The sequence below is a fragment of the Lonchura striata genome, chromosome 26 (genome assembly GCF_050655825.1).
Source record: "Lonchura striata isolate lonStrDom1 chromosome 26, ASM5065582v1, whole genome shotgun sequence".
NCBI lineage: Eukaryota > Metazoa > Chordata > Aves > Passeriformes > Estrildidae > Lonchura > Lonchura striata.
This window is the reverse complement of record NC_140728.1, coordinates 2,489,329-2,515,354: the sequence shown is the minus strand read 5'-3', so window position 1 is coordinate 2,515,354 and position 26,026 is coordinate 2,489,329. Positions and strand designations below refer to the sequence as shown.

Sequence of the window (26,026 nt, the reverse complement as noted above, 5' to 3'; positions counted from 1 at the left end):
GGGGAGTTTAGGGTGGTCGCTGGAGGATCTTGGGGCAGCTCCAGGATGGTCTGAGGAGGGGGAATCCCGTGTTGGTTCTGGACTGGGGTCTGGAGGGGAGTCCAGAGTGGTCGCTGGAGGATCCCAGGAGTTCAGGATCCTGGGTTCCTCCGGGAATCCTGAAGGATCGCGGGTTGGGCTCCTGGGTTGGTCCTTGAGTGGGCTCCGGGTGGGGAGCGGGTCCGTGGATGTCCGGGGGGGCACTGTGGCCGCTCCCTCCGCGCACGGCCGGGGCGGTGCGGGAAGGGGCGGTGCGGGCAGGAGCCGGCCGGGGCGGTGCGGATAAGGCCGGGGCGGTGCGGATAAGGCCGGGGCGGTGCGGTGCGGGAAGGGGCGGTGCGGGAAGGGGCCGGCCGCGGCGGAGCGGAGAGGGACGGGCGGTGCGGGCAGGGGCGGTCCGGAGCGGGGGCCGGCCGGGGCGGAGCGGTCAGGGGCCGGCCGGGGCGGTGCGGATAAGGCCGGGGCGGTGCGGGCAGGAGCCGGCCGGGGCGGTGCGGGCAGGGGCCGGCCGGGGCGGTGCGGATAAGGCCGGGGCGGAGCGGATAAGGCCGGGGCGGTGCGGTCAGGGGCCGGCCGGGGCGGAGCGGAGCGGGCGGTGCGCGATGGGGTCCCGCCGCCCGCGGGCCTGACCCGCCGGCCCGGCATGGCGGGCATCATCAAGAAGCAGATCCTGAAGCACCTCTCCCGGTGAGCCGCCCGCTCCTTTTCCTCCTTCTCCTCATCCTGCCCATTCTCATCCTCCTTCTCCTCCTCCCGGGGGGCTGCAGGGGGCCCGGGCCTGGCGGTTTGGGGGCTGAGGGGCCGCTCGGGCTGTGGGGCCGCCGGGCCGGAGCGGGTGTCCGAGGGTCGGGGGTGTCCGAGGGTCGGGGGTGTCCGAGGGTCGGGGGTGTCCGGGGCTCTGGGGGTGTCCGGGGGTCGGGGGTGTCCGGGGGTCGGGGGGTGTCCGGGGCTCCGGGGGTGTCCGGGGGTGTCCGGGGGCACTGCGGTGTCCGGGGGCCGCGGGCCCGGCCTGCCCGGAGCGCCGCTGCCCGCGGTCGGAGCCCTCCGAGCCCGGCTCTGGGCCGGCCCCGGGCCGCGGCAGCTCGGGAGGCGGGAGCGGAGCACGAGCAGCCCCGGGGTGACACCGGCTCGGGGGGGTGCTGGCGTTGTCCTCCGTCGTTTTCCGTGGAGATCACCCCGGCGCTGCCAGGGCCGTTGGGGAGAAGCGGGGTGTTCCGGCGTGAGGCTCCGCCGGGAGATGCAGCTGCGGCCGCGGCTGCTCGGGGCGGGCCCGCATAGCGGTGCCTCAGTTTCCCTTCACGGCGAGAAAAGAGCTCTGTGTTGTCCCATGGCTGCGGGCAGAACCTCGCCCTGCATCGCTGCGGGATCAGAGGAGCGTGAACGGAAAGGTGCCGTGCCTGTGAGGGTGCAGGTGAGGCTACAGCACTGCACAGTCCTCTGTGCTTTCTGAGCTGCTCCTGCTGCTGGGCACGCTCAGGTGCACAGGGAAGGGCCTGGAGTGACCTGTGTGGGCTCAGTGCTGGTGTGATGCACAAATCCCAGCCTTCTGAGGTGGATCCTGGGGGTGTCTGGAGCCCCAGACCATCCCCACACAGCCTGAGTGGGCAGTGCAGGGTCTGTCTTGGAGTCACCAATTGCTCCATGCTCCTCCGGCTCTCTCGGCACTGTCCCGAAGGAGGAGTGATGGAGCTGCTGCTGGAGCTGCTCTGGGTGCAGGTTTAAATGGATTTCTGACATCCCAAGCTTCCGAGCTTTCTGTCCTATTCACCTCACACAGGTGTGTTGTGGTCAGTGCAAATTCAGCCTCCTGGTACAGAGGCATTGAGGTATTTTATAGCACGGAGAGCAGTTCTTGATAGAAAGTAAAACAGAGCTGGATGTTATCCTGGGGGCTGTTCCTGTGGGTGCTGTTCTCATGGACAATTCTATTTCTTTACATAAATACAGTTTTCCTGGTGTTTTTATTTAATTTTGTATATTGGTCTCTCCTTACCACTGCTACAGCATATTCTTACCCAAAGGGCCCTTTTTTTCCCTCAGAGTGGGCCAGTTCTTAGTCTTAACCTGTGTATCCTTTGGGCGGTTCCAAGGAGAACAAGGAGTCCCAAAACATTCAGCATCTCTGCCTGTTTTCCTGCTAGGACTTTGTTGTTTGGGTGATTGATCTGAATTCTGCCCCTCACTTGAAACAGGACTGTGGGTCTTTGCAGAAATGCAATTTGAACCCAATTTAATGATGTATTAAAAATATTTTTTTTTTTTTTTTGTTTCAGTTTTGTTTCCTCCGACTACCTCATCTTCACCCTCCCTTTGGGTTTTCTTTCAGCCACGCTTGTTTGCCTGGAAGAATTTTGCTACTGAATCATTAATCTGCCTTTATATTCTGCTCACATTTGCATATGAAACAATTCCTTGTTCTTTTTGTTGTGTCTCCACACGGAGTCCTTTTTGCACGGGGGTGTGTTTTTGTCATTCTTCTGTGTGGAAATATGTGAATGAGGTGTTTCACCTGACTGTTCCTGTGATCCCACATAACGTGAGTGACCCGGTGGCTGTGGTGGTCACGGCAGGGATCAGTACAGCTGGGCTTTACCCACTTGTGAAGGTATTTCAGAAGGCTCAGCCTTGTGTTGTGCTTCAGAAGCTTAAATTCCTAGAGCAGGAGAACCTAAAAACTTGCGGAGCTTTCGCCATCTGTGCCTTTCACTCCTTTGTCCTATATTTAGCTTGGAAAAGCAAACAGATTAGGTGGTTTCAGTTCTTGCTGCTTCCAGGCAGGCACAGGGCTGCAGTGCTGGGGAGTGTTTGGAGCCCGACATCAGGGACTCCCCAAGAGCTGCCTGAGTATCAGCTGCTGGCTCTGAGCATGGAATTATCCATGGAAGCACATCTAATGCTTTAAAATAAAATCAGTGAGCTGCCTTTACCTCTTCCTGGCCTTATTTGAAAGGAGCTTCTTCTTGTTGTCTTTTTTTGTTTCAGCCAGTGTTGGCGTAGCCACAGCAGATCCGTGTTCTCAGGGTGTGACAAAGGCCCTGTTTATCTACAAGCCCAAATGCCTCAACTTTGGGATTTGAGTTCTCAGCACTGCAGTGGGAATGCTTGCCAAAATGGCTTTTATTTCATTTCCTTGGAGAGGTTTATCCCCTGCTGCCTGTTACAGCTGCTTTGTGACGATCTGGGACACGTGTTGAAGCTTGTGAGCTTGTGGAGTAACAGGCACACCAGACATGGCTTGCAGAGGAAATGCAATGTGCAGTCCTGCTGGGGAGAAATAAAAGCTGGTGTCAGCAGAGGAGCAGCTGGACTGGGGTTTGGGAGCAGGAGGAGGAGATGACCACAAATGGACCCCAGAGAACTGCAGCTGAGGAGTAACTTTGGGAACCTCTCAGAGTAGGGTGAAAAGGGAGCAGAGGAGAAATGAGAGAGGAGTTAGCAACAGCAGAGGTGTTACCAGAGAGGAAAACCTGTGTGGAAAAACAAGGCCTGTTTGCAGGGGGGAGTGCCGAGCACGTGTCGCCGGTGCAGGCAGATGTGTAACAGATGTGCAGCACAGAAATGAGTGGATAGTAGATTGTGGATTTGGCAAACTGCCCTCAGCACAGGATGGAACCACTTTTTCAGGTAAGTGAGATAGGATTTGGAAATAAAATTTAAAATACTGTTGGAGAACAGAGCTGGGGAGCAGCATGTGCAGGGTGCAACGCTGAGGTGCTTATCAGGGCAGGTCAGGTTCTCAGCCAGGAGGAACAGCACCGTGTAGCTCCTCATAGACGGTGCTGCACCTGAGTGGAGGAGGAATGGAGGAGTGCCTCTCCACTCCAGGGATTAGGCCTTGCATCCCTTTTGCCTTGACTCTTGCCCTCTGTCATTTGCAGCTGATGGGTGAGTGAAGAGACAGAGAGGCTCGTGGTGTAGCTGTAGTTTGTTCTGGACCCATTTGGCAGCAGGGACACGTGGATGTGGCAGTGTGTGCTGAGCTGGGAGCGGGTGGGCTCCTGGGGGCTCTTGTTTCCTAGCTAGGATGTGAACATCTCAGAATCCCTTCCTAGCCCTGAAGATGCCTTTGGCATTACCCCTTCCACGCAGTTGTGCTGCTTCTGTGCCAGCACAAGGGGCTGAGAGCTGGCTCCCAGGCCCAGCACTGCGCTGTGTGTGATCCCTGCTGGTTCTGCAGCTGGCCTTGGGACTGTCTGGGGCTCTTTGCTCAGGACTGTGACTCCTCCCTGTCCATCCCCACCATCAGAGACCTGCACTCAGGCTGAGGCAGGGCACAGAAAGGCCTTTACAGCTGTGGTCATCCTGCCAGGGGGTGAGAGTCTCCCTGGGGTCAGGATGCCAGAAACTGGATGTGCTTATCTCAAGAGGACCCATGCCTCTCCTCAGAACAGGTGGGCAGATGAGATAGAGCATTTCTTCCCCCAAGAAAATGGGATTTGTTCTGTGCTGTTCAGGAATCATTGGAATGGGCTCTGTGGCTTGCACCAGGCAAGTCAGGCCATGTCAGCAGCTCTGCCTTTGCCCAGCACAGGAGTGTGGGGAATTCTCTGAGTGTAAAGAAAGCTTTCCCCCCTCAGCTTAGATTTCTTGCCCAAATGGTGCAGTCTGGGTGCTGCTATAAGAGAACAGGCCCTGAATTCCTGCTCTGTTTGCCTCTCCCTTGCCCTGAAGTGTTTTGCAGCATCGCTGCGTGCTCCAGCACTGTGCTGCAGCTGTGCCCTTGCTGCAGTCACAGGGTGGCACATGCAGCTTGTGAGGGCTGCGGGACACACTCAGAGTCAGGAAAAGCTACCTCCAATAAGAGAGATTTTCTTACTACCAACCCTCCAGGCTTCTCCCCGTTTCCTGACCTTGATTGTAAATAACCTGAAAGCAATTTAGCGAGCATGGTGGGTAAGGAGGAAAGCAAAGAAATTGCATCTGGGAATGGCCTGAGGAAGCTGCAGAATCTCAAGTGATTTAGGCAGCAAAACCTCTGACCAGCTTTGCCATTCTGGCTTTAGCTGCTTGAATATCCTCCTTTGGCAATCAGGGAAATTTTTGTGATGATCTCTAAGATGATCGTTTACCTAAAATAGCTGTTGCAGCAATGGGAAGTACATGAAACCACAGAGCTGCCAGCTGTTAAATGCTGACAGAAACCATTTCTTTTCCATCTGCACAGCGTCCTGTTCCTGTGGTTCAGCTCGTGCTCTTCATCTAGGTGATGGTTCCTTTGGTGTCCCGGTGCCCAGGGTGGATCCAGAGCATGAAGCAGTTTGTGGCAGGACTTTATGAGGCAGTTTATCAGGAAGGAGCTCTGCCAAGTCCCAGCAGACAAACAAACCCCTGGTGATGAGCTTATCTCCAAGTTCTTACATGCTATGCCCGGCAAAGCATGTAAGGCTGGATGTAAAGCCTTTACTCAATGTTTGAATTTGGAAATGTCTTGTTTTCCCAGTACATCTTGATGGCTTCTTTCACTCTTAAAAGTTTTAATATAGTGAAATTATTGATGGCAAGGCAGAACCCCAAGCTATTATGGGTAGAGTAACACACATCTGCCTCTTCTTTGTTCAAGACAGGGTGGGGAAAAGGAGTGGGTCCAGACAGGACCTGGCATTTTCCCTTCACAGAGTCTGAAGTTTTCCCTTGCAAAGTCATGGTGGCTGTGCTGCACTTTGCTGGGAGAACCAAGCGATCAGTTTTATGGAGCTGCTGGGTGCAAAGTGTTTCCAACCACTTCTCCTTGGCTCCAGACACGTGTGTGCCATTTCTGGAATGCTAAACAGACTCTTGTTGCAGCAGAGGTAAATTACATTTGAATAGCTCAGGAGGAAAATGTGGCCAGAGCTCCTTCACTGCTGCTCTGGTCTTGCAGGGCCCTGCACTGACCCTGTGGAACCTCTCCAGAATCCTTCAGCCTCACTGATGGAAAGGGTCTCTTCTTTCTTATTTCTCCTGGACTCCCTGAGCCCTTGCTTCCCTGCAACTGCTCCATTGAGTCAGAATTAGGAAATAACCTGTTTGTTTCTGCACACTGGAGACGAAAATGATTGCAGGATGAAGCAGAGCTTTGGACTAGTGCTTGTATTTATTAGGTTTCTTTTTCGTTTTCTTTCATCTGTCATTTGCTTGAGGACTAGATTTGGGAAATTCCCTGGCAAGTGCATTCTGGATTTGTTGAGAGCATGGGGCAGCTGGCATTTAAACTTTACTGCGTGTCCAGGCGAGGAGCTGGAAATAGCAAAGAGAAGGTGGAGTTCAGCCCCTGGCAGAGCCCCGGCCTCTTCTCCTCTCAGCTGAGTTCCTGGTTTGCTTTCCAGGGCTCCCAGCACCCAGTGAAGTGCTGGTGGGTGTGAAGCAAGGTGTCTGAGCGTTCAGAATGCTCTAGAGAAATATTTGTTGAGACAAGAAAGTGTCCTTGGTGCCAAGGGAGGCTGCAGCCTTCGGAGAGGAGTGAGCTGTAATTCTGCTCTGTGTCATGGTTGTGTCTGATCTCCTTGGAAATGCTGATTTTTCTCCCTCCGAGTTTAACTCTGAATTGAATTCTTAAGCCTTCCCTTAGCCTCCCTGTGTTGCAGGAGGTAACACAGAGCCAAGACAGCAGATGACTGATCAGGATGTTTTGTGTTTGGCTTCAGGTGGCTGAGAGGCCCAGCCTCTCATTCAATGCAGTTGAAGCCTGGAAAAACAGAAAGCTGATAATGGAAAGCCACCAGCAGTGGCATGTGTGTACAGGGACACCAGATGTGCCTAAATCCACCCTGATAAGGAGCATGGGATGGGCTGGCACCTCGTTAGGTGGCAACTGTTTGCCCTGTACCCCAAGCAGGGTGAATTTCTCTGGCCCATTGTCTACTTGGGAAGGAGTTACTACCTCCCAGGATATCTGGGGTACACAGAGCTCTGCACAGGTGATGAGATAATTGTAAATGTGCTGCTTTCTGTCTTCTTAACAATTGTGCAGTTTGGTGTTGATGGGATTCCCTTAAACTCTAAATGGCTTTGTGCTAAGAGGGTGTGATACCAACTCCATCTCACGCTGCAATAATTAGTCCCATCCTCTGCTAATTCAGTGAGTTTCTCTTCCTCCTGTGCAAGTCTGCAGAGCATCCCTGTGCCCTCTCTCAGACAGAGTGGTCCCTGCTAAAATGGCTTTTCTTCCTGAAAAAGCTTTTAGTTCTCCCTGTGCGTCTTTGAGGCAGCTATTTTTTCCCTTTCTACATAAGTTTTGATCACTTGCCCAGTTTTATTTCCTCCAAAATTATTTTTAAGTTCATCCTCAGTCATGTGTGCTACACTTAAAGCTTCTGCTGCTGCCTTCCTTGAGAGCAGCCCTGATCTGGAAAGTCACTGACCTTTCCTTTTAGCAGTTGTGAACCTTTTGTTCTAGTAAACATGATATATGGCTTCTGAGATGAGAGGTTTTAATTTGAGGTGAAATGTCATATCACAGAGATTATTGGATTGCAGAAGATATTCCCAAGAAAGATGGAAATCCCACTAAATGCTGTGTCTGAAACCAGACCAGGCAACACTTGAAAAGACTTTTGGGAAGGAGGAAATCCGTGTTGGTCAGAATACAGTTGTTGTTTTTTTTTTCCCCTGTGTCCAATTCCTGTCATAATTGAATAAATTACATATTTGTATTCCAAATCAAAGCAGAAAAATCCCCATCTATTCCCTTGCTGTGACCCTTGTGGAGGCAAAAACTCCAGTGGTTCCTGGGCTGGTTTCATACCGAGCTGATCAGTTCCTCCTTGCTGCCTTACCTGTGCTTGGAGGGACTTCCCAGCTGCTCCCTGCAGCTGTGGCTGGTGTCACAAGCCATGCACTTCTTTCTGCCAAGAGATTTTGCTTGTCATTAAGCAAAATCAAGGTCATTGATGTACAGCTAATTAGTTCTCCCACAAAATAGCCATAGTGACAAAGGTATTAATAGAAATGCTCGTGTGGAGCTGGGGGTGGTGGCTGTGTACAACAGCCAGTGATGGCTGCAGGACTGCAGGGAGGAGGCTGAGGCAGAAGCTGAGTATTTGAGAAGAAGGTTCCTGATCCATGTGTCATCAGGGTGATGAGACAGGGATCTGAGGAGAAGTTTTATGATTTCAGATGTCTTCTGACATTATCTGTCCATGCATTTGCTCAGTTGGAGACAGTGTGGCGAGACAGCTACAAATGTGAACATAAACTTATTTATGATTCTAGCCTGGCTTTGGGCCAGAGGTCAGATTTACCCAAATTCCTCTTGTAATTGGTGAGTTTGTGGCCTCTGGATATGCAGGCTGAGGAATTGGGCAGTTGTTTTCAGTAGTGACATCAATGTTTTGATATATAGTCAAGCTGATGATTGAGCAAATAGATTTTCAGGGTTGACTTTTGTCAGAGTAATCCCAGCAGGCTCAAAAGGAGTGCTGCCCTGTGAGTTTACTGGCTCAGCTCTGCTTGACTTCTGATGGAGCTGGGGAAAAAAAAAAAAAGGTGCAAAAATGCTCTGGTGTCAGTTTTCCCAATAGCCACCATTTACCATTTTCATTCAGTTTTCCCTAAGCCAGCAGCCCGTGCTGCCAAGGACGTTGCTGTGGGTGAGTGTGAATGGAGAGAAGCTGCCAGCAAACATCTGACACGTTCTGCTCTCGCTGCTTTTCCTCCCCTGGCACTGACCAAAGCAGTTCTTCTCAGGCAGCAGCAGAGACCTGGCACTTGGGAGCTCTGTGTTCTCAGGAACTCTCACCTGAGGCCTCCTGTGAGCCCTGTGTGACCTGTGGGTGGTGAAGTGCCTCAAGTGTGGAGATTATTCCTGTGGAAGGTCTGGGATTCTTGTACAGGGCAGTAGCTGAAAGCAAGGTTTGACAATGGCAACATACCCTGAGAAATTTGGGCACTGGTTTAAAATAATCTGTTTCCATTTGAGATGTATTTTTTTCCAGAACCTCCAGCTTCTGTTGTCCCATCATGGGTGGGGTCTCTAAACTCTGCTTTGGGGATGGAATGACACATTTTGGAGCATGGAATGCCTCATGAAAGGATTCTTTAATGGAGCCTGGTAGCACTGGAGGTGGGTTTGGTGCCTGCTCAGCAGGATCTCTGCAGCCTTTCCCTGGAGATGGTGATAAAGAGTTGCTTGGTTTGGCTGGATCAAGTTTCATACCTCACTCTTAGACTGTGTCCTGTTTCACAGCTTTAGTTTTTCCACAGTGTGCTGGTATTTTTGATACACCTACACACTAAAGGAAAGTGATGCCCTGGTTCAGACATGTGCTTGTGTTGCCTATAAACAAAAGAAAAAAAAAACCAAAACAACAAACCCTTGTATTAGAATACTAAAGTAAAAAGCAAACCTTTATTTGGAAGCTTCCAGGTGTCCTGGTGGTTCTGAGAGCACCCAGAATTGAATTTCTGCAATTTTATAATGTTAATTAATTAGGATATCTAACAGGTACATCCTATAGGAGATTCAGTTGCCCCAGTAACCTACCCCTGGGTCAGCCCCTGGGAATTGGTCCAAGGGCTTCTCTACCCCACTTATTCTGCCTTATTGTAGGTCCCCTCCTTGGAATGAGACTAAACAATATTTCAGGAATGTGTTTAGAAGGTCAGCTTATTGTTCTAAAATCTAGGGGAAAAGGATAGAAAAACTACTGGAGCTACAGCCATTAGCATTAGCAATCTACAAAGCTACAAATACATGAAAAATATATAAAAAGCTTAAGTATCATTCCCCCCCGTTTAGAGACTTGACAGTGTAGAATTATAGGCAACACTTGTACTTTTCCTCTGCATTAGCAGCTGAAAGCAGCTTCTCCTCTGAGCTCTCTTATCCTGGGATGAGGCTCCCAGCCCAAGGATGATCCTTCAGTGCAGGTGTGAGAAAGCTCAGCCAGTGGGGGCTGATCACTGCCCACGCCAGCTTTTGAGCTTAAGTGCTGGGTATTACCTACCTGTCCATATTGTGTTTGGTTTATTCTTGGCATCCAATCCCAGGCAGACACGGTGACATCAGCTTTCAGCAGAGCTGGTTCTCTGACACAACACAAGGGTGCTCCTGGGTTGCCTCTGCAGGTGTTTGCTGTAATTTTCAGCCGTGTCTGGGTTTGTGGGTGCTTACAGCAGGACTCCAGGCCCAAATCATACAGATTCTCAGTGCCCCCTGCCAGTGGAGCAGCTGTTGGAACACAGCCTGCAATTTTCAGTTTCTTGGTGCTGGTGCTGAGAAGCCAGGTTAACCTCAGCCACCTCCTTGGGCATGTTCAAACAAGAACACGGTTAAAGGGAGCGGTGAGTTTGAAGGGGATGTGCAGCCTGGCAGGTGGTGTAAACTTGGTGTGAGCTGTCAGCGTGTCCCTTGGGCTCAGGGCAGGGAGGGGACAGCAGGGCACAGGAGCTGTCTGCAGGGGAAGAGCAGCAGTGGGCAAACTCACAGGTGTGTGCTGCTCTCCCCTTCCAGCACTGCTACATCAACAGCACAGGGTTGACACCAACATCCCAACACATCTGTCAGACTTTCTCTTCCAACAAAATGTTTGCTTTGGAAAGGCCCTTTTGCCCCTGAAAGCCCTGGGCTGATGGCTCAGCTGCTGCTCCGGTGCCTCACCCAGGTTTGTGCTACGCCCCGAGCTCGTACAGCGGCTGCAGCAGCTGCATCCTGGCAGTGTGGCTCTGGTTCCTCCTCTCCTCCTGGAGCTGTGGCTGTTGCAGGAGCCCCTCGTGCCTCTCCAGAGCAGTGCCCACACTGTGGGTGCAGGGGCAGAGTGTGACTGGGAGTCTGCTCCTGCTCAGGCTGGCAATAGGGGCTTTCTTTCCAGCCCGCCTTCTGGGTCACTGTGCAGAATGAGAATTAGCGTTGGCATGGAGGAATGTGAAATCAGCCCTGCATTCAGTGGTGGGAAAGTTGTCTGGCAGGAACTCTGCAAGTTTGAATCCCCCTGCTCCTGTGGGGGCAGCTCCTGCACAGGAGAGAGGTTTGGTGGAGACAGGAGGGGATATGCTGCTACAGAGGGGTTCTCTGATCTGGAGAAGTGTTGCTAACACTTGTGCAGCCTATGAAATCTGCTGCCCTCTGAACTGGCTCTGCTGGTTCCTTAGGAGCCAGTCTTGTTTTGATGAAGTCAGAGGCTTTTTCACAGTCCTGCTGCTAGTGTTTCATCCATGACACTGGAATCTCAGGCACGTGAGGGATGGGAAGGGCTGCACACAGGGGAGGTGAAACACTGGCAGCCCTGGGAAGGAGGAATTTCAAGCAAGAGAAAACAGAAGGGGGAGCTGGGGCAGTCTCTGGGAGGAGAGGTGCTGTTTGGCCCTGCTGACCAGAGAGCTGCAATGGTGGTGTTAAAAAGAGACAGCCACAAAAGTCATTCATTAATGGTCTTTTGCTTTCCTGGGTGAAAAGAATCTAGAGAATTAAACCTTCCCCTGCTGACACAGCAATTCTGGGGGGAGTAAAACTGCTGAGTTGTTGAAGTTAGGCTTTGGTTTTCTTTGGTTTTGTCCTAGGGCAGTTTTGCTGGTTTCTAGATCCAGACCTTTAGAAGGAAATTTTTAGTTTCTCAAACCTGAATTTAGTTTAAAACAAAAAAAAAATATCCTCCAAATGTCAAAGTGTAGAAATGTTTGGTGGTTTTTTTTTTTTTTGTAGCGATCAACTTGCCTTGGGTTTAAAAATGTCAAGAAGGGTTTAACAAAACAGCAAACAAACTGTGGTATTAAAATAGTTCTGAAATGCTCCTGCAGAGTCTCAGCAGCTTTGCTGGGGGCTGTTTGTGAGTTTTCTCTTTCTTCCCTTGTAGGTTTACCAAGAATCTCTCTCCAGACAAAATCAACCTGAGTACGTTGAAAGGTCAGGGGCAGCTGACCAACCTGGAGCTGGATGAGGAGGTGCTGCAGAATGTGCTGGAGCTGCCCACCTGGCTCGCCATCACCCGGGTCTACTGCAACAAGGCCTCCATCAGGGTGAGCAGAGGCAACCTCAGATGGGTGAAGTTACCCATTTACAGGCAGAATCCTTGAAATTGTCCGTGGTCTTGCACTTTGCACACTGAACTCTAACAAGTTCTTCCTCCTTCTGCTTTTTAAGAGCAAAAAAAGGTGATTTTTTAGTTGTTAAAAGCTGCCAGGTTGTTTAATTGCACGTGGTTCTAACCACTGTTGCATTACAAGAACTCAAAAGTTTTAAGGACATCAAAGAGACTTTCTATAAAAGAAATATGATTCTACTCTACCAAGTGACAGTGAAAATGAGCTTGTCTTACTCATCTGATGTGCTCTGTTTTTAGAGTCAGATCTGCTCAGTTTAGTAACAAACATTTGTTCCCCCTCCTACAAGAACTGCAGAGGGAACATTGCTGTATGAAAATAAAATGGAGCTTTTTGGTTTGTGCACAGTCTTCAAAAGAGTTGTGTGACTTCCAATAACAGCAGCAGTTAGTTGTAAACTCTTAAAGGCCAAGAATATTTCCTACAGCAGAATTTGACCTGAAGAATATCTATTACTCCTGATGATATATGAGATCCAAAAGCTCAGCTGGGTTTGTAGATCTGGTGTCTGGAATGTCTTTTCCCTTGTCTGTGTCTCTGTTTGACCTGGATACAGTCAAACATTGCAGACATTTCTCAGAGAAATGGGGCTCAAAGTTTGGGCTGAGAAGGTTTCCTGCTATTTCTGAAACTTTCCAATGCAAAGATCACTCTGATAACCTCAACTTTATTATTTCAGATCCAGTGGACAAAGCTGAAAACACACCCAATCTGCCTGGTAATGTTGCCTCTCTTGTCTTCTTTCCCTCCTTTGTCCATTTTTCCTTCCTTCTTGTTTGCTTCCTTTTCTTCCTCACTCTTCTTAATCTTTTTTGCTTGAGAAAAATTCTGCAGAGGGAAACCATCAAGTGCTCAAATTTTCTTGGCACTTGAATCCTTCAGGCCCTTAGCATATAGGGCCACGAGCACCCTGCTGTGAGTCCCTCACTTCACTGCAGGATGGAGCCAGATGGGCTCTCAGGGAAGTCCAGGGCAACCCTTTGCCTGTTTTTTCTTGGTTGTTTTCACACTCCTGGGGTTTCAGGTTACCCACTGACACTGGTGGTGTGAGAGCTTTAACACATGAGACTCTTGTAGCGTTGAGACTCCAGAGTTGGTTGTCCCTGCCCTGGAATCCCACCCCAGGGCTGGTGGGCTGGGCTTGAGGCTTGGTGTGGTGTTCATGGCTCCCACGTTGTGTCCCTGCAGTACCTGGACAAGGTGGAGGTGGAGATGAGGACGTGTGAGGAGCCTCGGCCGCCCAATGGACAGTCCCCCATCGCTCTTGCTGCCGGACAGAGGTCAGACCCTGAGCCCTGCAGCTTCTCCCTGCCCTCCTGCTGGGGTGTGGGGGCTGCTGTTCTCCTTGACTCACCACTGGCCTCCCTGCTCTGGGGTTTAAGTGCCTTTGGTGTTGTTTATAAACCTCTCTGTGTGAGCCTTACCTCTGCCAGCCCTCTTGTCGTGACATGGGGGGGATCTTCTCTTTGCAGTGAATATGGCTTTGCTGAGAAGGTTGTGGAGGGGATGTTTATTGTTGTCAATTCCATCACCATCAAGATTCACTCCAAGGCCTTTCATGCTTCTTTTGAGCTGTGGCAGCTCCAGGGCTACAGTGTCAACCCCAACTGGCAGCAGAGTGACCTGCGCCTCACCCGCATCACCGACCCACAGAGGGGAGAGGTGAGGCCTTGGTTTTCTACTGGGATCACAGAAGAAAAGTGTGATGAATGATTTCTCCTTGTTCCATTTCATGTCTTCTGAGTGTTTTGTGGTTTTTTTTTTTTTTTTTTTAATCCTTGAAGTTGTGAAAATCTCAGCATTTTTCTGGTTTTCTCCTTCTGGGCAGGTTCTGACATTCAAGGAGCTCACCTGGCAGACCCTGCGGATAGAGGCAGATGCCACAGAAAATGGGGATCAGGATCCTATCACCACTCCTCTGAGACTCATCACCAACCAGGGGAGGATCCAGATCTCTCTCAAGAGAAGGGTGAGAGTTTCCTCTGTGCTTTGCAGGATGTGGTATCACTGCCTGGTGCAGAGATGATGCATATTTCTTCCCACCGTCCTCAACAGCCCTTCTCTCCCTTCAGAAATGTTGAGCCCAAACTGATGTATCTCTCCATGTTTTCTGTCAGAGACAGCTGTGTTCTTACCAAATGTCAAAGCAGTTTCTTTCTCGGGGGAGATCTCATGGATGGAGTGAATTTTTCAATCAGTTCAAACACCCAAAGGAGAGCTGTCATCTCCTTACTGGGAGCTGAAAGCCTGGCAGCCTGATTTTTAGCTGTCAGTGGAAATGTGATGATAAAAAAAAATAAAATAATTAAAGAATGAGTAATTTGAGCAATTTGCCTCCTAAAGAAGAGGTGGCTTTGACTGCTGTCCATCTGAGAGGAGGTGCTGTGGATATGCACCAGCTAACATCTCTCAGAGGAGTTTCACAGCAGCCTCCCTTCTTTCTGCCTCTGTTTTACTAAGACTCTATGTCTGTGGAGGCAGTTTTTGAAGTCCCTAACTCCTTCCTTGCTGTTTCAGACCAAAGATTGCAATGTGGTGGCCTCCAAGCTGATGTTTCTGCTGGATGACCTGCTCTGGGTGCTGACAGACTCTCAGCTGAAAGCAATGATGAAATATGCTGAGTCTCTGAGTGAAGCCATGGAGAAATCTGCTCAGCAGAGGAAAAGCTTGGCACCAGAGTCTGTACAGGTGAGTGAGTTTGGATGTTGGTCTGCCAAGGAAAAGGGCAGTTTCTGTTTGTGTGGCATCTGGCCCATATTCACAGCATTTTCCTTGGTGGGAACTCAGGTCAGTGTTGTGTGGACTGTGGTCTGCTGTAGGGTAACAAGGTGACCAAATGAGTGGGATTCATTGCCAGTAAAATACATTTTCCAAGTCAAGGATGAGGGAAGAGGAATATTTCTGCTGGAGTTGGAAACTCCAGGGAGGCAGGGATGCACACGTAGTGCAGTGAGGTTGCACAGGAGGGATGGGAAATACTGTGGCTCTTTTTGCCCAGGAATCTTAAAACATCTTCCCAGAGAAGTGCATGCAGCTGGCAGAGCCACAGACAAAAGGTTTTGCTCATGGGAGCACAGGAGAGGATCCAGATCCTGGGAGCCCAAATTCAATCCTATAAACCAATGCCTTAGAAGCTGACAGATTTGCATGAGTTGGTTAATTGCATTGTAACCTCTGTGTTTTCCCTTTCTCTGAGTTCTCACTGAGCTTGCCCCTCTCCCACAGATCACTCCCCCTGCTCCCAGTGCCCAGCAGTCCTGGGCTCAGCCCTTTGGAGCCAGCCCCAACGCCAGCAGCATCGGGCAGTACTTCGACAAGCATGACATGAAGGAATCCTCCTACCACCTGCTCATCTCCCGCCTGGACCTGCACATCTGTGATGATAGCCACGCCCGGGAGTCAGGTCAGGAGCAAGGAAACAGCAGCAGAGGGAAAAACAACAGCTGAGGCAGCCATTTTCTGGCTGGAAGAGGGTTGGAAAGCACTGGGGTTTTGCACTTTGGGATTTGAGTTTCCAGGTCTGATTCTTAGCATATAAACCATTGATTCAGGTGTCCTTCTCCTTGCTCAGGACAAGATTTTGGTGCAGATTCCTAAAGATGGTATCCTAATCCTGACTGTGGTGTCAGTTAATCAGCGGGGGCAATCAGAGCAATGTGGTTCTGAATTCTTCTGGATCAGGGCTCGGGTTGCAGAGCTGACGATGGTTTCCTCTGCTCTGTTCCTCACAGGTGCTCTGAAGCATGGGATGCTGGGTGGAGCCATCCAGCTGACCTTCAGGAGGATGGCTTTTGATTATTATCCTTTCCACAGGGCAGGTAGGGAGCCTGTGGACTCACAAACTTAGGAGGGGGGGATAAAAAATGAGTTTGAAGAACTCTTCTATGATTGCAGGCTGGACTAGAAGAGAGAAACCACATTTTTAAAGCCAGCATGTTTGCTTTTCTGCAGGAGATGCCTGCAAGCATTGGGTGAGGTACAGTGAAGCAATGGAGACTCGAGGACAGTGGGCGAAGAAGTTGGTCAGTGAATTTCAAAGCAAGATGGAGAAGCTTTATGAAGAAACAGACCCTGTGTTTGCCAGGACTCCACTTTCTCCTTTCAAAAGGAAACCAGGTAAAGGTATTTGATAAAACCAGTGAAGCAGGAGGTGGCACCAATTTTGCTTCATCCAGCAAAACCTTTAGTTGCCTGTCCCCTGCTGAGCAGGTTGATTTGTTGGTGCAGGAATGCACCGTAAAAATCATAAATATAATGGCAAAGGCAAGTGGCTGGGAGAGCACTGCAGCAAGGATGGACAGGCTGCAGTGGATTATTGTTGGGTTTCTCCGTAAGATACAAGGATGAAATTACATACTTAAGACCTGGCTTAGGAATGTGTTCTCTTGCCACAGAACAGAACAGACTCACCTTTCACAGTGTTCTTCCTTCAAAAGTCCTGAGTGTTTCTCCTGCCCAGCTGTGTTCATCCATTTCTAATGCTGTTAGTTCTTAGTAAGCACAGAGGTGTTGGTACTGATTGTGACTAAAACCCTGTCTGTCCCCACAGAGCCTCCCCAGAGCCCCCAGAAGAGCCCCCCAGAGAAGGGCCGGGCTCCCCCCACAAGCCTCCCGCGGCTGCGGCACCCGCCCTGGCACCGGCTGCGCTCCAGCTGCGTGGTGGTGCGGGTGGATGACCTGGATGTGCACCAGGTAGGCACCTCAGCACTGTCTGCAGGTGGCAGTGGCACTTCTAAAAAGGAAATTCTATGATTCAATATATTATGATTAAAAGAATCATGCAAGTCCTATGACAGCTGAAACGCTGCCCAGAGAACTTAAATGTTGTTATGATGTTGTCTGTAAAATTTTAAACCCCAGAGGGGAACTGTATAACCATGGGTGTCTGCCCTCTGTTCCTATCTAAGCTTGCACCAAGCATTAGGCAGGCCCAGTGTAAAACATTTCATGCCTTTAAGAAGTCAGTGAGGACATGGATTTTTGACAGAGGAGGTGTAAGTCTCACCTCAGGGTTTCTGCCCTGGTTCAGGCCCTGTATCCATGTACCCTGTATCCATCCAAGAGCTGGTTTTGCTCTCTGCGGCAGCAGATACTGTGATGGACTTGCCAAAGTGCTGCTGATCATGCAGACAGCTGTAACAGATTTCTGTTCTCTTTGCTCATGTCACCTAATTCTGCTTGTCACAGCTCTTACTAGCAGTGACAGGAGACACAAAGAACTAAATTCCCTCAAAGGAGGGGAGTTGGCAATATCAGCAGGTAGAAGAAAATTATGTTTTTGCTTGAGAGCAGTGTATGTTTGATGTGTAAATGAGGCAGATTGAATACAGGCAACTGTGGGGTCACTGGGGCACTTGGGTTTGCCAAGTCTTGAGTTCTGCACCACTGCATTTTGTTCTGTTTTCAGGTCTCTACAGCTGGGCAGCAAAGTAAGAAACCCTCCACCTTGCTTTCCTGTAGTAGAAAAATCTTCAAACTCCCTGACCAGGTCTCTGCAATCCATATTGAATTCACAGAATATTACTTCCCAGACAATCAGAACTTTCCAGGTAATACATCAAGGTTAGCACCTTCTTTCACAAGTTTCTTAAAGAGTCAATGGTCTAGATGTGTTAACCCTGTTAGATATTCTCTGTCCATTGTTTAGTTTTCTGATGTTTCCTAATTTTTTTTTTTTTTTTTTTTTTGCCTGTGGGAAGGTGGGATGGAGTTTGTGTTGTGGAAGGAGAGCTGTGCTTGCAGGAAGGAAGCACAGATGCTGTTTGCCCAATTTCTGGGGTTCAGCATTACTGAGAGCCCTGGAGCAGGGCCATGGGTGCTCTGGGTACTGTCCCCATGGGCCACCTCATTCCTGGGGGTGCACCACAGCTGCTTCCCTTCCGAGATGTCTTTCACGCTGCATTGGTGCTGTCAGTGCAGCTTCTGCACTGAGCTGCAGAGCACCCGAGGGGCCTCTCCTGCTGTCATTAATCTGTTTCCTTCTAGTTCCATGCCCAAACCTGTACATGCAGCTGAACGGCCTGATGCTCACCTTGGACACACCAAGTGTGCTCTGGATAAACCTCTTCTGCCTGGATTTGTGTCGCAGCCTGGAGCAGTTCAAAGCCATCTACAAGCTGGAGGACTCAGGCAGGCGGGATGAGCACGTGGATGTGCGGCTGGATGGCTTCAGGCTGAAGGTACCTTTCTTTTCCTTCCTTTCCCAGTCTTCAGTGTTCTCTCTGTGAAAGGAACATGAGACCAGCACATGGCTGGAGTGCACAACGAGGAGACAAACCTGCTGCCTTCCTCTGATTTTGCTCTGTCTGCTACTTGTGTTGGTTTTGTTTGGTCTGTGGGCAGTAAAGCTGATGCTGGAGTTCTCATCCAGAATAAACCTCTGCTATTCCTTTCTCACCTTTCTTCCCCCTGCAGCTCAGCATCCCCGTGGATAAGAAAGTCATGGATCACCGGGACCGGCCACGGGCCCTGTGTGTTTGCATGTCAGAGGTGACAGCCACCAACACCCGCCACGCTCCCTCCTGCAGCTGCCAGGACCTGCAGAGCCTCTTCCGTAAATTCGCGGGGTCGGAGTTCTTCCACTCCAGCTACGCCGAGTTCCCCCGGGCGCGGGACAGATTCGGGCTCCTGCACACCCTGTTCCTGCGCCACGCCTACCAGGTGGATGACAGGCCACAGAGGCACCCAGGCTTTCCCCAGCTGCCTCACAAAACCTCTGCCTCTGAGGATCTGTGGTCCGTGAATTTCAGTGAGCTCTCCCTGGGCTTTGAGGGGGCCGAAAGCTCCAAGGGCAGAGCCCTTAGTTTTATTGACCCTTTTCCCCTTTCCATATGGGCCTGCCTGCCCAAGAGGTGGGGGCAAGCTCAGATATCTAAACGACAGGAACTGGCCACCTCTGAGGTGAAAATCAAGCCTTCTGCCAGCTTTAGCAACCACTCCAAGAACGAGAACCTCTCCAGAGAACACGGTGTTTGTCAAAGATCGAAGACTGACCAGGATCTGAAGAATATTTATAAGGCTCCAGACACAATGGATGTCTTGGGAGAATCTGACTCTGAAGTTGATGATGGAGTAGACAGTAAAGAGCTGGAAGCCTCTGCTGATATCCACGTGCTCGTGTCCTCCTCTGTCCATGTCAAAGTTCGACTCAACCACTACCAGTACTTGGTGCTGCTCAGGATGAAGGAAGTTCTGCAAACACTACAGGAGCAGCTGGCTCAAGATACCCAGGAAATGACTGGGTCTCCTTTAGATCCCATGTCTGTTTGTGTGGGAGTTATGTTCCACAGTGCTGAGGTGGCCCTGCTCATGGCCCCTGCTCCAGGGTCTGTGGTGGAACCCAGGTCCCCGGACTCGGACACAACCAGCCTGATCGAGTCCGAGCTCTCACCCTCAGACAGCAAGGAGGGGCTGGCAGCTGAAGAGAAGGAGCTGAAATCAGAGAGCAGTTCGGAGAAGGGCTTAGGCAGCACCTCAGAGCTCCCAGAGGACAGTGGGATCCAGGACACTGGTGCCAGTGTCCAGCTGGAGAGGCTCCCGAGGTCCGCGAGTGATGGAGCCCTGACTGCAGCTCCCCGCGGTAAGGGTACAGAGGAGAAAGGCTTGATAGAGGAAGCACACGAAGCTGTGGAAGCCCTGGTTGCAGAAAGACCAGCAGAGACCAGCAGCCACCCTCAGAGCCCTCCTGCTCTCCCTTCCAGCCCAGCCTCGGACACGCAGCCCTCGGGCAGAGGAGGCGTCGCCCTCAATGGCCAGGCAGAGCTCATCCCGCTGCGGAACATCGAGGTGGAGCTCTCCAGTGCCCTGCACATCACCAAGGATGCCACCAAGGAAGCTCTGCACGCCACCATGGACCTCACCAAGGAGGCCATGTCCCTCACCAAGGACGCCCTGAGCCTGAGTAGGGACAAGATGACCTCCACCATGCAGAGGATGTTGTCCCTGCCCCCGGCCAGGTGAGCAGCCCAGGCTCCTGATCTGCAGGAGGGGGAGGCAGAGCTGCTTCCTTTCTGTCCATTGTATCTGGATTGGAGATGGGTTAAGTGTTCATCTCTTGGGGCTGTTCCCGGGATGCTGAAGTCTGACTTGCAAGTGGTCAGAGACCAGCCCAACACTCAGTTAATCTGCAGGCTCAGCTGCCTGCCTTTACCACTGGATTTTGTTGGGTTTTCTGTAGGGATTCTGTGCCCAAAGCAGAGGAGGGAGCAGTGACCCCGGGCGGGGCGGGCAGCAGCCGGATGCGTTTCTTCTCCATGAAGAGGACCTCATCCCAGCATTCCTTTGACACCACATCTGTGGATGGGAGTGGCCCTGAGGATGGGCTGTCTGTGGACAGTGATGGCAGTGATGGCTTCGTGATGCTCACAGACTCTGGTAAAGCCCTTGGCTTTTTCTCTCCTCACCCTCATCTCTCAGGGGTGATGCTTTGTGCCACAGGCAGCTCATCCTGTGTTCCTATGGAATCACTTTTGCTGCTCCTTGTTTTTGAAGGTCTTAAGGAGCTGCCTCACAGTGGCTCTGTCTACTTTTGTAGCTGCCTTTTCTTTGAAGTGAGGAGGGTAAATCAGTGTGTGGTGACCCTGCACATCCCAGTGGTGTCCTGAGGGCTGTAGGGGCTGTGACGTGCTGGTGGTTGGTACAGAGCATTTAGGAAGGGCTGGTTGGATACTGGGTACTATGGACATCTTTCACTTCAACCCTGTGTTGCTTAAGCTCATCTGAGAAGCTGGAGAGAGATGGATCTCCAGAGGATGGTATTTCCAGAGAGGCCAGAGATTCAGGCAGATGCTGATGTCAGGACTTCCAGAAGAAGAAATGGAATTGAGTTGTTGTTACTTCCATTTCAGAACCCAGCCTGGACCCTCTTCCTTCAGGGCAGCTTCCCCATGCCCACAATGACACGGGCAGCAGAAGCAGCCTGGTGGCAGAAGACGAGGGTGCAGTGTCCCCTGAGGTGAACAGCTCCACGTCCCAGAGTGAAGACCCCAGTCTGCAGCTGGTCAGTGCCTGGCACTGGGATTCTCTCCCTGAGGGGCTCTGGAAATGTTTGCTGTAACCAATGAGCTCTTGGTGGCTGTTTCAGGTGTCTGTCCTCGTGCTGAAGATGAATGATGTGAACTGTGCAATAGAGGTACAAGGAGATGATCTGTCTGTGGCTTTACAAGTAATGAACGTGGTTCCAGAGCAGCTGAACAACGTTGGCATGTGGCAGTTCCTGCGTGGCTACGTGGGTAAGATGCTGCTCTGGGACCCAGCTGCATTGTTAGAACTGGCTTTTATACCAGCCCTCCCTCAGGGAATATTCCATTAACTGGGGCCTCAGTGTTTGGGGTGGTTAGGATTGAGCACAACTCATGTATGAGGGTTCAGATCTGGCATTTGAAAGATGTTTTCCAAGTGCCTACACGGTCAGGTTCTGTGGTGGTTAGGATTGAGCACAACTCATGTATGAGGGTTCAGATCTGGCATTTGAAAGATGTTTTCCAAGTGCCTACACGGTCAGGTTCTGTGGTGGTTAGGATTGAGCACAACTCATGTATGAGGGTTCAGATCTGGCATTTGAAAGATGTTTTCCAAGTGCCTACACGGTCAGGTTCTGTGGTGGTTAGGATTGAGCACAACTCATGTATGAGGGTTCAGATCTGGCATTTGAAAGATGTTTTCCAAGTGCCTACACGGTCAGGCTCTGTGGTGCATAGTAATCATTGATTGTGATTTTTTAAATTGCTGAGGATGCATGAAATCAATTAAAAGAGTGAATAGAATTGTCTAGGGAAACCATGAAGTTATTCCTGACCTGAGAAAAATGTTTTTGGGTCTACAGTACTTCCCCTAAATTTGAATTAAAAAAAAAAAAAAAACCAAGCCAAACCTTAAAACAATCAACTATCCCTCAAACACCCAAAAAATGTAACCCCAAACAAAACCAAAAGCAGCTCCAAACCTGAAGTGGAAGTGTGAGCAGTTCCCAGGCTGTTAATCCTGCCTTTCCCAGTCCTGCCAGTGGCCACAATGGAGCAAAGGGATGAGGAAAAGCTGGTCAGCTCTGGAGAGTGATCCAGGGCAGTGGGTCAGCTGTGGAGGCAGAGTTGGGACACTCTGGAGGGCAGCTGGGACAGTTCTGGGGGGGCAGAGTTGGGGCAGCTCTGGAGAACGAGTGGGGCACTGGGCCAGGTCCTGCACATGCAAAGCAGGGACCAGTTTTAAAGTGTGTGAGAGAGGGATGTGCCTGGGACCCCAAAGGGTGCAGCTCCAGTGCCAGGTCAGTGATGTGGGCCTTTACTCCTTGGAAATTGGGATTTCTCTGAAGTGAGGGATAATGTCAGACCGAGGTCACTTGGCTGCTTTTGGACAGAAACGGGCTTTCCATGGTGCCCATTCTGATCTGATAACCAATCACTGGCCCCGTTGTGCAGCGAGATCTCTCTGCCCCAGCTCTAGGAGAGCCAGGCGTGGAGAGGGCTGCGAGCCCCGAGGCCGGGCAGCCCCATCCCGAGGTGTGCCTGCGCCTGGAGTCCGGCCCCAGCGCCGCCGCTCACTCGCCGCTGGCCGAGCGCAACGGCTTCCTGCAGGTGCTGCTGCACAGCCGCTGCACCCAGCTCTGCACCTCCTGCCTCACCAGCCTGGCCCCCTTCCTGGAGGATGAAATCATCCCAGAGGTCATCCCCATGGAGATAGAGGTGGTGGATGCCAAAATCACGTTGAAGGTGAGAGATTTCCCCCAGGGCAGAGCTCGCGTGCAGGATTGCACTTGGGAAGGGATGCTGTGGGAATGCTGGGGGCCTCTGTAGAGCTTCTCCTGAGGCTGTTTGGTTTTGCTTCTAAAAGCTGCCCTAGGGATGAATAAGGGACACAAAGGAAGTGTGTTCCTGTACATAAAGCCAGGCCTTTCCCTAGGGTGGGCTCACCCCCAAGTCTGGCAGTGCTGCTGGTCAGGAACGCTGCTCCTGAGGAGGCTGCATGCAAGGGAAGTTCTTTCAAGAGCTGTCACGGCTGCTTATCCCTTCTCTGCTTCATGTTCCTCCAGGATGACAGCCCCCCAGTGTATCCCACCTCCCCTGGCCCTGTCCCCATCACCTTGGCAATGGATCACGTCGTGGTGAGGCGCAGGGATGACGGTGTCTTCTATCTCACAGGTGAGTGACATCCTGGTTTTATTGTCCCTCTGCACCCCCAGGCTGTGCTGGGAGAGACTGGGATGTGATGGTTGCTGCTGGGAAGGATGGGCTCTGAGGTGGGAGCAGTCCCTGTGTGTGTTTCCTGCTGTGGGAGCAGTCCCTGCCTCTATTCCCTGCTGTGAGAATTTGTGTCTGGTGTTTCCTTAAGCATGCACAGACAGGATCCATTATTACCTTTTAGTTCCCCCATTTGAAAAGGGGAAAGAGAATTTTATTTCCCTGTGTAACAAGAGGGCAGGTGGGGGACAAAAAAGGAAAGAAATTAATTAAAGTTATTTTTTTGTTCTGAGAGCCCTGTTGTGTGAATGTCCACACCTGAGTGGGTTCTGTTGCTTTCCAGCTTCCCAGGGGAAGGACTCGGTGAAACAGGAAAAACCTGTGGCAGTCCCTGAGGAGCAGAAGGCCCCATCAGAGGGTGTCTCACCAGCCCCAGCAGCAGGAGCACGTGGGCTGCAGGTGAGTCACTGCTGCCTGGACAACAGAGCTGGAAATTCTCTTTTGCCTTCCTGTGTTTGCAGTCCTGGGCAGGTGTGGTGAGCTGCAGGAAGGGAGTGCCCCAAGGAGCAGCCTGTGCCTCCTCCCATAAGTGTTTTGAGGAGTGAGGGCACCTTGCCCAGCATGAACTCACTTGTTCCCTTTCAGAATCTGCTTGGGGATTGTTTTCTGATTGGCTCCATCCCTGTGTCCAGTTCCTTGTTAGAAAAACAGGGATCAAGAGGTTCCCAAAAAGAGAAGTTCTGTCAGTGTGGTTGTGTCTCACTGTGTAATTCATCCCAAAAGTTCCTGCTTTGGTTTTCCTTGGAGCAGCTCACTGTGTACCTTGAAGACTCCTGTCTTTTTCTCTGCTTGTCTCTTGTAGCTCAAGCAAGTGCCAGAGTTGCAGAGGGAGCTCCAGACCATGAAACTGGCCCTGGCAGAAGCCAACATGGACAAGGCTCGCCTTCTGCAGGAGATCAGGAAGTACGACCCCCTGTTCCAGCTCTGACACTGCTGGGGACAGGGGACCAGCACCAGCAGGGCAGGTTTGGTCATTTCACTGCCAAACAGGTCCAACTCCAGGACTGAAACCAGCTGTGACTGCAGAGACTGGGCAGAGGGAGGGAGGGGCCTGGCTGAGACTAACGGGAGGAATGAGGAGGAGTTTGCTCTGCTCTGGCCTGGGAGTGCTGCACTGAGCCAGGGCATGGTCAGCCCACAAACACCAGCTCAGGTGCAGGGGGGACACCTCATGTCCCCTCATCTGTGGGTGGCTTTCAGCTTCCAGCTTTTGTGCTGACATCTGGAGATGCTCCATGCTAGGGTTTCTGCTTCTTTCACCTTTCCTTGTTGTGTTCTTGCCCAGCTGTGCTCACCAGGGGCCACGGCAGGAGCAGGGTGGTCACTTCAGCAGCTGGGCAGTGATAGGATGGGGTGGCAGAAAGGTCAGGGCTCTGCTGGGAGAGCAGGGCTGCTGTCACTGCAAACAGGGATGGGACTCCCACTGGGGAGCGAGGGCACACAGCTCACTATTCCCACAAGAACAGGGTCAAGACAGTACAGAAATTCCTTCAGATTCCCTTTCCCACTAGTAATTCCTTGTGTAGAGATGGTTGTACTGTATGAGACTTAGTCCAGTTCATTCCCACTTAATCCCACAATGTATTGGGGCAGGAATTAATTCCTTACAAGGCACCGTTTAAACTTTAAGTTTACTATCAAAGAATGGGGTGAGGGAAGTTGGTTCAGTCTCAGAAGGAGATGACCTGGGTGTTTTTTGGATGCACCTTTTCCTCAGAACTTTGTGTGCCCGAGTTCCCCGGTGGGGAGGAGGAGGAGCAGCCGTGGCTGCTGAGGAAGGAGCTGTGGAGTTTTCAGCACTGGCTGGAACCTTTCAGCAGGGCTGAGGGGCTGCACGTGCTAGCCCTGATGCCAAAAGGAAAACACTGGAACACCCCAGTGTGGAGCAGCTCCCTGTGAGCACTGCTGGAAACTGCCCAGAGCAGAAGCTGGATTTTGTTTCACCAAACCTTTGTGCTGCTCTCTCTGCCTGTGGGGAGCAAGAGCTCTGAGAACTGCTTGCCTGAGGTGGAATGCCACGGTATTCCTGCTTTTTCTTCATTAATTGCTTGGAAATGGGAGGTTTCTCTCTTCTGCTTTTTCAAATTTTCATGACATTTTGTGTAAGTATGGGAAGGGTATGCCAAGGGTTTGCCCACGCTGCAGGGTCCCACAGCTCCTCCCACGTGTGCAGGCTGAGCAGAGCTGGGGCCAGGTTGTTTACAGCAAATTCCTTGCTCCAGCTACTTCAGTCAATGGGTTTTGTTGAAGAATTCAAGCATTTCCTTTGCTTTGAAGACCCAGTAAAAAGGAGTGTAACCCAAAACCCACACGTGTGGGAGGACAAAACCTCCTGGGTCCCCACAGATTGTAAATATCAAAGTTTACTTTGTGGAGCCTCTTATTTAAGGATTCTTCCTCTGTTCCAGTGAGAGCCCACAGGTGCCATGGGAGAGCACGTGGTCTCAGCACCTCTCACAGGGTCAGGAGCAGCTCCCAGGGCCCCTGGAAGGGGACAGGGGCAATGTGCAAGTCTGAACTTGAATTTGAATTTTAGGCAGTATTGCAACTTTGCTGCAGTTTGTTTCCACTGATGGGTTTATTGGTTCTATGAACCACGAGCAGAATTAAACTCATTAACCTCCTTCCAGGCTCTGGCCTCTTTTCCTGCTTTTCCCTCCCCCTCTCTTCCCACTGCTGCTGTTTTTTGGGCAGCTTCTGGATTTGGAAGCACAGCTGAACCCTGATTTCAGATGTTC

At 51.2% G+C, this 26,026-nt stretch overlaps 1 protein-coding gene across 5 annotated transcripts; it reads left to right on the top strand.

Moving 5' to 3' along the window:
• The first annotated feature begins 498 nt into the window (after positions 1-498).
• Positions 499-25,912, top strand: BLTP3A (bridge-like lipid transfer protein family member 3A). Of its 5 annotated transcripts, none has more exons than XM_085561168.1 (22): positions 499-526; positions 622-726; positions 11,808-11,970; positions 12,734-12,772; positions 13,243-13,334; positions 13,527-13,716; positions 13,883-14,023; positions 14,572-14,742; positions 15,280-15,457; positions 15,786-15,872; positions 16,006-16,170; positions 16,604-16,746; positions 17,462-17,603; positions 18,040-18,233; positions 18,469-20,009; positions 20,231-20,427; positions 20,901-21,052; positions 21,137-21,284; positions 22,489-22,760; positions 23,081-23,189; positions 23,572-23,687; positions 24,097-25,912. In XM_085561168.1, exons 2-22 carry the CDS (start codon positions 683-685, stop codon positions 24,214-24,216), a joined length of 4,404 nt encoding a protein of 1,467 aa, XP_085417294.1. In that variant the 5' UTR covers positions 499-526; positions 622-682; the 3' UTR covers positions 24,217-25,912. The 5 variants fall into 5 exon arrangements, with proteins under 5 accessions (XP_085417294.1, XP_085417292.1, XP_077645205.1 ...); XM_085561166.1 differs by having other exon boundaries at positions 24,091-25,912; XM_085561169.1 differs by lacking the exon at positions 499-526 and adding an exon at positions 8,952-9,079 and having other exon boundaries at positions 606-726; positions 24,091-25,912.
• Positions 25,913-26,026: the final 114 nt, after the last annotated feature.

What these genes read in the sequence shown, in the direction of transcription:
- BLTP3A (XM_085561166.1), top strand. Translation starts at nt 683, where the DNA reads ATGGCGGGCATCATCAAGAAGCAGATCCTGAAGCACCTCTCCCG. An exon ending in TAGCCACGCCCGGGAGTCAG is followed by an intron (nt 15,458 to 15,785) that starts GTCAGGAGCAAG and finishes TGTTCCTCACAG; the next exon opens with GTGCTCTGAAGCATGGGATG. An exon ending in ATGACCTGGATGTGCACCAG is followed by an intron (nt 16,747 to 17,461) that starts GTAGGCACCTCA and finishes TTCTGTTTTCAG; the next exon opens with GTCTCTACAGCTGGGCAGCA.